Source organism: Erythrolamprus reginae, chromosome 2, assembly GCF_031021105.1.
Source record: "Erythrolamprus reginae isolate rEryReg1 chromosome 2, rEryReg1.hap1, whole genome shotgun sequence".
In the NCBI taxonomy this organism is placed as follows: Eukaryota; Metazoa; Chordata; class Lepidosauria; order Squamata; family Dipsadidae; genus Erythrolamprus; species Erythrolamprus reginae.
Window position 1 is genome coordinate 152258093 of NC_091951.1, and position 11608 is coordinate 152269700.

General features: G+C 36.3%; 1 protein-coding gene across 1 annotated transcript in view; it reads left to right on the forward strand.

Annotated features, from left to right (window-relative positions):
- HID1 (HID1 domain containing) overlaps window positions 1–11185 on the forward strand; it is a 67045-nt gene extending 55860 nt beyond the window's left edge. Inside the window, exons 18-19 of the mRNA XM_070739962.1 lie at window positions 7187–7345; window positions 9025–11185. Of these exons, the coding sequence (XP_070596063.1) occupies window positions 7187–7345; window positions 9025–9088 (223 nt within the window). The 3' untranslated portion in view covers window positions 9089–11185. The remainder of the gene's footprint in view (window positions 1–7186; window positions 7346–9024) is intronic.
- Window positions 11186–11608: the final 423 nt, after the last annotated feature.

The window sequence follows — 11608 nt, forward strand, 5'->3', positions numbered from 1 at the left end:
TTGTATTGGGTTTCTGTTTCTGCCCTCCAGATTGATATTTGTTTGAATTTATCCCAGAGTATAGGGTGTATTTGGTTACTGATTTTAAGGTGAAGAGAGAGTAGACGTTTGTTGATTTCATCAAGTATGAATCTTTTTTTGTGGAGTTCATTTCTGATTAGGGCTAATTCAGTTCTTTTTAGGATCCTCTCTATGGTTGGGGTTTTTGGGTGGAATTTTAGTTGGAAGTATTTGGGAATTATTTTTTTGTCCCTGCAGTTGCGTAGGAATGTGAGATCACATAAGATGGAGGCTTTTCTGACTTCAAGTTTTTCATAGGTCCTAGTCAGTAGGAAAGTGTCCTCCCCGTAGAGGCAAGATATTTGTTTTCGTAAATTTTCACGGGTATATGTATGTAGATTGTTCTGAGTTCGGGTTTTGCCCTGTGTAATGTTTTGCATGTCTATGCGACGTTTCGGTGAAATCACATTCACCATCTTCAGGCTGGAGTTCCAATCTTTGTGTTGTTGTAAATGGAATATTAGCAAACTGACATTTCTTTCTAGTATGTAGTGTGGGGGTGGAGATTTGCTTTGAATGTAGCAAATAGATTGGGTGACTATGCTTCAGTGATCTGATTGGTTGGTGTAATCATAGTTGTTAGAAGGAATGACATGAAGATTTTATGAAGTTTTTTGTTTAAGGCTGATTTCCAAATATAAAATTCTAAAATCATAATAATTAGAAGGATTGACATGTTGATTATTATGAAGTGTTTATTTTGTTTAAGGCTGGTTTCCAAATCTCTGGCAGGCGGGAGGTATCATCCCTTTTATTTAAACAAAGGGGTCTCCTTTCAATTTCGATAGCTTCTAGAGAGATTCTTTTATATAAATTCTCTGTTTTGTGGAGTAATTTAGTTTTTTCAAAGTCAATTTCGTGCCCTGTTTTTTTAATGTGCTGGACAAGGGAGGAGGTCTTTTCTTGTTTTTTGACTGCATTCACATGTTCTGCTATGCGTTGGCTCACTCTTCGGTTAGTTTGTCCAATGTATGAGGCTGCACATGTTTTGCAAGGGATTTCATAGATTCCTTGGTATTCCAATTGGATTTTATCTTTGGGGCTCCTTAGGATATTAGATATTTTTTGGTTAGTGCAAAATGAGGTTTTGATGTTATGTTTGTGCAGGATTTTACTAATTTTATCCGTGGTGCCTTTGATGTAAGGAAGGATGGTGGTGCCATTGTCCTGTTCTTGATCTTGTTTTTTGGGGGGTGTCTCTTTATTGATTAGGTTTGTTATTGTTTTCTCTTTGAATCCATTAGAAATTAGTACATCTTTGAGTTTGTTCAATTCAGTTTTTAAGTGCTCATGGTCAGCTAAGCGTTTGGTTCTGGTGATGAGAGTTTTGGCCACTGAGGTGATTTGTGCGGGGTGGTGGTGTGAGTGTGCATTTAGATAACGGTTGGTATGGGTTTTCTTTTGGTAGATAGTATGTCCTAGGCTGCCATTGGGTTTTTTATAGACCAGTACATCTAGAAAGGGAAGTTGATCATTGATTTCTGTTTCCATAGTAAACTGTATTTTGGGGTGTAGGCTGTTGAGATGTGTGAGGAAATTGTCTAGTTTTTCTTTACCATGTGGCCAAATTACAAAGGTATCATCAACATATCTCAGCCAAAGTTTGGGTTTGTATTTGGCTTGCTCTAAAGCATTATTTTCGAAATATTCCATATAGAGGTTGGCTATGACAGGTGATAGAGGTGATCCCATGGGGGCTCCCTCTATTTGTTTATATCTTTGTTCATTATAGATGAAGTATGTATTGGTCAGGCAGTGGTTGGTAAGGTCTAGGATATATTTGGGGGGTTTGTGTTTGTCCTGGATAGCTGTCAAGGCTTCTTTAATAGGTATTTGTGTGAACAGGGACACGACATCGAAACTTACAAGTAGGTCATCGGGTTGTAGGTTTTGTTTTTTAATTATTTGTATAAAGTGGAATGAATTTTAAACATATGAGGTAATAGTTTCTGTATATGGTTGAAGGTATTTGGCTAAAAATTTGGCAAGGTTTTGTAGAGGGGAGCCTATAGAACTGACTATTGGTCTGAGAGGTATTCCTTCTTTGTGTATTTTTGGAAGGCCATAGAGTTTTGGACATATGGAAGATTTTTCTCTGGGGATGATTTTTTGCTGGATTTCTTCGCTGATGGGAGAGGCCTTGATTTTAGATTTGGTGGTTTTTTCTAGGTAGGTGGTAGGATCTGTGCTTAGGAGTTTGTAGGCCGGGTTTTGTAGTAGATTTGACATTTTTTCTTTGTATTCTGCTGTGTTCATTACTATAGTGGAGTTTCCTTTATCGGCTGGGAGGATTATTATTTCCTGGTTTTTCTTCAGATTGATAAGAGCATCTCTTTCTTCCTGCTGTATGTTGCTTTTAGGAGGTTTACTAGAGCAGAGAATATTAGTGACTTTAAGTCTGATTTTGTTAGCAGTATCTGGGTTGATTTTATTTAAAGTTGTTTCAATTCCACATATGATGTTTTCAGTTGGTATCCGTCTTGGAGTTATTGCAAAATTAAATCCTTTTGAAAGAATATTGGTTTCTGTAGTGGTGAGTATCTTGTCTGATATGTTATGTACTGTTTTGGTCATAAGTTGTTGTGGAGGGCTGGGTTTTTGCTGTACCTCTAGTATTTGGAGTTTCTTATTATGTGTGTCTGTCTTGTATTGGGTTTCTGTTTCTGCCCTCCAGATTGATATTTGTTTGAATTTATCCCAGAGTATAGGGTGTATTTGGTTACTGATTTTAAGGTGAAGAGAGAGTAGACGTTTGTTGATTTCATCAAGTATGAATCTTTTTTTGTGGAGTTCATTTCTGATTAGGGCTAATTCAGTTCTTTTTAGGATCCTCTCTATGGTTGGGGTTTTTGGGTGGAATTTTAGTTGGAAGTATTTGGGAATTATTTTTTTGTCCCTGCAGTTGCGTAGGAATGTGAGATCACATAAGATGGAGGCTTTTCTGACTTCAAGTTTTTCATAGGTCCTAGTCAGTAGGAAAGTGTCCTCCCCGTAGAGGCAAGATATTTGTTTTCGTAAATTTTCACGGGTATATGTATGTAGATTGTTCTGAGTTCGGGTTTTGCCCTGTGTAATGTTTTGCATGTCTATGCGACGTTTCGGTGAAATCACATTCACCATCTTCAGGCTGGAGTTCCAATCTTTGTGTTGTTGTAAATGGAATATTAGCAAACTGACATTTCTTTCTAGTATGTAGTGTGGGGGTGGAGATTTGCTTTGAATGTAGCAAATAGATTGGGTGACTATGCTTCAGTGATCTGATTGGTTGGTGTAATCATAGTTGTTAGAAGGAATGACATGAAGATTTTATGAAGTTTTTTGTTTAAGGCTGATTTCCAAATATAAAATTCTAAAATCATAATAATTAGAAGGATTGACATGTTGATTATTATGAAGTGTTTATTTTGTTTAAGGCTGGTTTCCAAATCTCTGGCAGGCGGGAGGTATCATCCCTTTTATTTAAACAAAGGGGTCTCCTTTCAATTTCGATAGCTTCTAGAGAGATTCTTTTATATAAATTCTCTGTTTTGTGGAGTAATTTAGTTTTTTCAAAGTCAATTTCGTGCCCTGTTTTTTTAATGTGCTGGACAAGGGAGGAGGTCTTTTCTTGTTTTTTGACTGCATTCACATGTTCTGCTATGCGTTGGCTCACTCTTCGGTTAGTTTGTCCAATGTATGTGGCTGCACATGTTTTGCAAGGGATTTCATAGATTCCTTGGTATTCCAATTGGATTTTATCTTTGGGGCTCCTTAGGATATTAGATATTTTTTGGTTAGTGCAAAATGAGGTTTTGATGTTATGTTTGTGCAGGATTTTACTAATTTTATCCGTGGTGCCTTTGATGTAAGGAAGGATGGTGGTGCCATTGTCCTGTTCTTGATCTTGTTTTTTGGGGGGTGTCTCTTTATTGATTAGGTTTGTTATTGTTTTCTCTTTGAATCCATTAGAAATTAGTACATCTTTGAGTTTGTTCAATTCAGTTTTTAAGTGCTCATGGTCAGCTAAGCGTTTGGTTCTGGTGATGAGAGTTTTGGCCACTGAGGTGATTTGTGCGGGGTGGTGGTGTGAGTGTGCATTTAGATAACGGTTGGTATGGGTTTTCTTTTGGTAGATAGTATGTCCTAGGCTGCCATTGGGTTTTTTATAGACCAGTACATCTAGAAAGGGAAGTTGATCATTGATTTCTGTTTCCATAGTAAACTGTATTTTGGGGTGTAGGCTGTTGAGATGTGTGAGGAAATTGTCTAGTTTTTCTTTACCATGTGGCCAAATTACAAAGGTATCATCAACATATCTCAGCCAAAGTTTGGGTTTGTATTTGGCTTGCTCTAAAGCATTATTTTCGAAATATTCCATATAGAGGTTGGCTATGACAGGTGATAGAGGTGATCCCATGGGGGCTCCCTCTATTTGTTTATATCTTTGTTCATTATAGATGAAGTATGTATTGGTCAGGCAGTGGTTGGTAAGGTCTAGGATATATTTGGGGGGTTTGTGTTTGTCCTGGATAGCTGTCAAGGCTTCTTTAATAGGTATTTGTGTGAACAGGGACACGACATCGAAACTTACAAGTAGGTCATCGGGTTGTAGGTTTTGTTTTTAAATTATTTGTATAAAGTGGAATGAATTTTGAACATATGAGGTAATAGTTTCTGTATATGGTTGAAGGTATTTGGCTAAAAATTTGGCAAGGTTTTGTAGAGGGGAGCCTATAGAACTGACTATTGGTCTGAGAGGTATTCCTTCTTTGTGTATTTTTGGAAGGCCATAGAGTTTTGGACATATGGAAGATTTTTCTCTGGGGATGATTTTTTGCTGGATTTCTTCGCTGATGGGAGAGGCCTTGATTTTAGATTTGGTGGTTTTTTCTAGGTAGGTGGTAGGATCTGTGCTTAGGAGTTTGTAGGCCGGGTTTTGTAGTAGATTTGACATTTTTTCTTTGTATTCTGCTGTGTATATATATATATATATATATATATATATATATATATATATATATATATGAAAACAAATATATATATATATATATATATATATATATATATATATCCTAGTCTCCCTTAATTTTCAAATTCAGCAAAAAAAACATGTGACACACACACACACACACACACATATATATACATATATATATATATATATATACACATCCTAACTGAATTGGAGCCTTGCTTCATTTAATGGGTTGGAATATTCTTTCCTTTGCCATACCTGTGATCTAGACAGAGGGATCCTGTGATGCATTTTTCATGAATAAATGTATGGTAGTTTAACATCCACACTGTAATATAGAATGATCAACAATTTCTGCTAAATCAAATTTGGTGTTTTCTAAAAGCACCAAAGATTCCCTAATGTTCTTGAGTGCTTGTGAGAAAGAGTGAGTGAATATTTATGGATAACATTTGGTAAGATTTCCTGAGAATGCTAGAGAATATTTGTGCTTTTTCATAATCACCCTTTTGTGTTTGTTATGGAAGAATCTAATCTATGGCTGGGTGAGGAAGTTGAAGTCTGCAAGTCTTAAAGTTGCCAAGGTTGGACACCTTTAATTTAATCTAAATTTATAAACTATAATATATTTTATAATGTAATGTAACGTAACGTAACTTAACGTAACGTAACATAACATAACATAACATAATATAATACAGCTCACATTAGAAAACCATCTCTCAGCTGTGGCGAGGGGGGCATTTGCCCAAGTTCGCCTGGTGCACCAGTTGTGGCCCTATCTGGACCGGGAGTCACTGCTCACAGTCACTCATGCCCTCATCACCTCGAGGCTCGACTACTGTAACGCTCTCTACATGGGGCTACCTCTGAAAAGTGTTCGGAAACTTCAGATTGTGCAGAATGCAGCTGTGAGAGCAGTCATGGGCTTCCTCAGGTATGCCCATGTCACACCAACACTCCGCAGTCTGCATTAGTTGCCGATCGGTTTCCGGTCACAATTCAAAGTGTTGGTTATGACCTTTAAAGCCCTTCATGGCATCGGACCAGAATATCTCCGGGACTGCCTTCTGCCGCATGAATCCCAGCGACCAGTTAAGTCCCACAGAGTTGTCCTTCTCCGGGTCCCGTCGACTAAACAATGTCGTTTGGCGATGCTCTGTGGCGGCCCCAACCCTCTGGAACCAACTCCCCCCAGAGATCAGAGTTGCCCCCACCCTCCTTGCCTTTTGTAAACTTCTTAAAACCCACCTCTGTCATCAGGCATGGGGGAATTGAGATATTCCCTTCCCTTCTAGGCCTATAAATTTTATGCATGGTATGTCTGTGCGTATGTTTGATTTCTTAAATAAGGTTCTTTTAAATTAATTTAAATATTAGATTTGTTACATATTGTTTCATTATTGTTGTTAGCCGCCCCGAGTCTACGGAGAGGGGCGGCATACAAATCAAACAAATAAATAATATAATATAATATAATATAATATAATATAATATAATATAATATAATATAATATAATATAATATAATATAATATAATATAATATAATATAATATAATATAATATAATATAATATAATATAATATAATATAATATAATATAATATAATATAATATAATATAATATAATATAATATAATATAATATAATATAATATAATATAATATAATATAATATAATATAATATAATATAATATAATATAATATAATATAATATAATATAATATAATATAATATAATATAATATAATATAATATAATATAATATAATATAATATAATATAATATAATACAATACAATACAATACAATACAATACAATATAATATAAATATTAAGCAAAACTAAGAACACAGGGACATAGCCTCAAACCGATGGAGGTAAGTTTAGAAGGTATCATTTCATAGAAGGAGTAATGGAAATTTGGAATCAATGATCAGTAGAGGTAGTGGGTCAGTAACAACAGTAACTAAATACACCTGAGGTAAACACATGTGACATGTCCATCAAAAATTAAGTAAAATAACTGTAAAGGGCAGACTTGATGGCTCACTAAGTCTTGTTCTGCTGTCAGTTTTCTATGTTTCCATAAACCTGTATGTCCAATGATCTGTAATTTGCATTAGAGAGAACACAGTGCATTGTATAGATAAATGTGTTCTCACTGTCTGCAGGGGCCTTACAGATGAGTCTGAGATTCTGAAATTCTTGCAACATGGCACATTGGTGGGGCTCCTTCCTGTCCCTCATCCCATCCTGATCCGGAAATACCAGGCTAATTCTGGTACCGCTATGTGGTTCCGCACTTACATGTGGGGAGTTATATATCTGAGGTAAGCTAGCAGGCTGCTATCCAATTTCCTCCTTCTTATCATTAGCATGCTGAATGAGAACATTCTTTGAGTCAAATGTTTTAGCCTGAGGTTTAGCTTGGTCTTTAAATTCAGTGGTTAGAATCACAGAATCACTGCCATTATTAAGTTAGTAACACAATTGTTAAATGAATCTGGCTTCTACAATTGACTTTGCTTGTCAGAAGGTTGCAAAAGGCGATCACATGATCCTGGAATTCACATGCAACTGTCATGAATACATGCTAGTGGCCAAGCAGCTGAATTTTGATCATGTGACCATGGTGATGCTGCATCGGTCATAAATGTGAAAAATGACCATAAGTCACTTTCTTCAGTGCTGTTATACTTCAGATGGTCACTAAAAGAACGATTTCAAGATGAGAACTACCTATGAAAAGGAGATTTTAAAGTTATTGTTAAACAGTAAAAATAAAAAAGAGTAACTGTTTTTCACCAGGTCCTGCAGTATTGGATTTAAAATGCTGCATTTAAACTGAAAGAGAAATTATATGCTTGTTAATTCCTCTCTTGTCTGGGCTAAGGTCTCAGTCCACACTGGAATTTAATTAGAGGATGTACATTGAAGTGCAGAAGTACAGCTATTCAATTAAGATGTAACTTGTTTCTAATTTATTTCAGTTGGCTTTGAACCTGAATCTTAGGTTGTTTTACCATCTTGTTTTTGTTTTAATTTACCTTTGTAGTGTTTGCTGAAATCAGTGCACAAAATTTAAATTGAAAAACAAAATTGAACTTTAGAATACCATCAGATGTGATTTCTTAATTGGAAAATCATGATGGTATCTTTGCTCTTTTCTAATTTAAACATAACTCCAGTGTAAATGAGATTCAGGTAATGGGAGGATAATATTTACAGTATTAGTTACAGATTGTAGAGGAATATGGAGATAGACTTGAAGAAGGCATGCAAGAATGGTTACATAACCATGTACTTAGCCCTGAGAAGGAAGACAGGGTGAAAATCAGGATGCTGGATTAAGATAGGCTTTCTCTAATCCAGGGCATTTGTCTTATATTTATTATTTTTCCAAATAATTCATTTTCCTAACAACAACAACCTTATTAGGTGGATTGGGTTGAGAGAGAATGACTGGCGCAAAGTCACTGGTCTCCTGCTTTCTAACCTGGTTACTCTCACAGACTTTATACATTTTAAAGGCCACATTAGTGACATATAGTCCACAAATATATTTGACAAATTCATTTGGCCTAAAAATGTCATTAGAAATGGCTGTCTGTTAAATAGCTTCCTTTTCTATATCGCTGGATCTATTGATTTTGCTTGTTTCCACATTTCAGTAAGGGGCGAGTACAAGTGCACTAGAGTGCCTTCCGTCCCCTGTCCTATTGCTCTCCTATATCTCCTATACCTTTCTTCTATTCCTATATCTCTTCTTCTATTCTTTCATTGATACATTCTATTCCTATAACTTCTCTTCTATTTTTTCTTAGATATATTTTACTATGAGTATATCCTCTATAACCTTCATTATGTATTTTATTATGTGTATACTCACTAAAATCTTCATTGTGTGTTGGACAAAATAAATAAATAAAATAAATAAAAAAATAAATAAAAAAATAGTTCCAGTGGTTAATGTTACATGCAAGGGAGTGAATTATCTGTTTCTCTTTAGGAACGTGGATCCCCCCATCTGGTATGACACGGACGTAAAGCTGTTTGAAATTCAGCGCGTTTGAGGAACGGAACTTGCCTTTGGTTGAGTAGAAACACTGGAAAAAAGGACCTTGCTGTGTGCTTGTTCATCACAGCTCTTTCTTCATTTCACTGCCTCCTGCATGTTCTTAGAGGACAATCACAGCCATTTCCTTTCCACTTTTTAAACCCAGCAGCCCTTCCTATCTTTGTCCACCCACAAGAAAAGGTGTGATGGAAAGTGGTTGCTAGGAATCATACTGAAAAACCAAACAAGAGTTTAATCAAACCTTCCCCATGCTTTTTTGGTGCAATTTTGAATCTGACTAGCTAGAGAAACCATCTTTTCACTCCCTGGTCAGATTCAGCTTTTATGTAGAAAGACAGTGAATGTAAAGAATTAGAAAGTGGACCAGTAAAGAAAGCTCAGCTGCCAGAAGTAGCTTTGTAATACTTTTCCAAAGAATGTAAGCTCTCAGCCCTTCCTTTCCAATCCTCTGTTCCCAGGGCCCTAACTGTTTTATTGCATCGTACGAGGGACGAGAAGGAGTTTCCTTTAAGGGGGGGGGGACTGTTGACCCAACAGTCTACTTATTTATATTACTTCAGGGAAACATTTTGATTTTTTTTTTCACTCCCCCCTGTGAAAATGTGCTTAATTCCTTTGTCCTGATGTTGCTACAGAACATTCAAATTCCGTTTATGTTTGTTTTCCTAACCTTGTAGGAACTCCTTTTAAATTTGGATATGTGTCTTAAATGCATATCACATTTTAAAATTGGTCTTTATCGCAAGAATTGTTTCTGGGGAAAATATTGTGGGGCATTTTGAGAGATGAGGAAACGGCTTGGGCATATGCTATTATCAGGGATTTAAAAATTATTGTGTCGGATTTTTTTTTAAAAAAATGTATTGACATGTGCAGTCAGACTGCTGAAATGGAGTTTGAGTCTCTAGAGAGGCACATAGTGTGGCTTGTATTCTAAGTTGGTTAATCAAACTATAATTCATGTAAAGTAAAACAAATTGTCCTGGTTATACATTTTCAGCATGGCCTTGCAGGATCCAATAGCATCATATTAGTGTAACACTAAGGATGGCAATGTTATCTCTTCCTTGCCTGTTTTTATTTGAGCCCTAACCAGAGAATCTGAAATATGAGAGGCTGTTTTGACATAGCCCATTTTATAAAAACTTGTCTTTTTTCATACCTGACATTAAACATATATTGTCACCTTGTGGCATAGGAAAGTGCAACTTAAACTTGTGAAATTAATTCTAAATGCAGTTTGTTCGGGGGTTTTCCTGCTCAAGAAAAAAATTTCAGGTTTCTTTTTAAATTATAATAAAATGAGCAGATTGTAGATGCAGTTGGAGATTAGACTGGGTAAATAAGATAATTGTGATTCCTTTTTGACATTTCTTCCTTTGTCATTTATCATTTCATGTCCTCCTCATTAACAAAAACCCGCTATTTAATTCTTATTACATAGCATTAGAAAGAATGAAGATTATATTTTCCTTTGAATGTCTTTGGTGATACCCACTTAAGTTTCTGGTGAATTGCACCATATTTCTATTTCACTACGGAGTAAAGGTTCTTGTAGGTATATACTCATCCATGTCTTTCACCTGTATACACAAACACTGCCATGTATGTGTGTATGCACACTTCTGTGAAGCTCCGATATTTTACTGTATATTAATGTGTGGTGTTTTTTTTGTGTGAATCTACCTTTTTCTTTCTTTCGAATGGCATCTCTGCTCTTTGTTCCCTGAAGAATCAAAATTGCACTATAAACTATTTACTTTACATATGGAGATAAAATTATCTTAAAAATGCTGTAGCTGGCTTTATCTATATCACAAGAGGTTTATTAGCTTATTTGTGCTACTGTTTGATTTATGATGCTGTGGCATTCTTTGCAACATGTACCTTTCCATTAAAGGCATGGCTGCAGAGGAACTCTTGGATCGATATTTTACTGTTCAGTATCTGAAAGAACAATGGTGTGGGGCACATTTTACACTAGCACATTTGCTGGTGAGAAGAAGGGGATAGGTGGACTGTACCTCAGATTCAAGACGGCTATGTGGAATTAAAATGTACAAAATAAACATACCTTCAAAGCAACATGAAATTTAAGGAAATTAGTGTGAATTTGCCTGCTGTTGTGACTGAGGAATGTGAGACTTCTTTTTTTCCAGAATTTGAAAGATATACAGTGATACCTCGTCTTACAAACGCCTCGTCATACAAACTTTTCGAGATATAAACCCGGGGTTTAAGATTTTTTTGCCTCTTCTTACAAACTATTTTCACCTTACAAACCCACCGCTGCCGCTGGGATGCCCCGCCTTCGGACTTCCGTTGCCAGCGAAGCGCTCGTTTTTGCGCTGCTGGGATTCCCCTGATGCTCCCTTTGCTGGGAAACCCCACCTCTGGACTTCCGTTGCCAGCGAAGCGCTCGTTTTGGCGATGCTGGGATTCCCCTGCTGGGATTCCCCTGTAGCATCGCAAAAACACAGAAGTCGGGAGGTGAGGTTTCCTATGGAGGGGATCC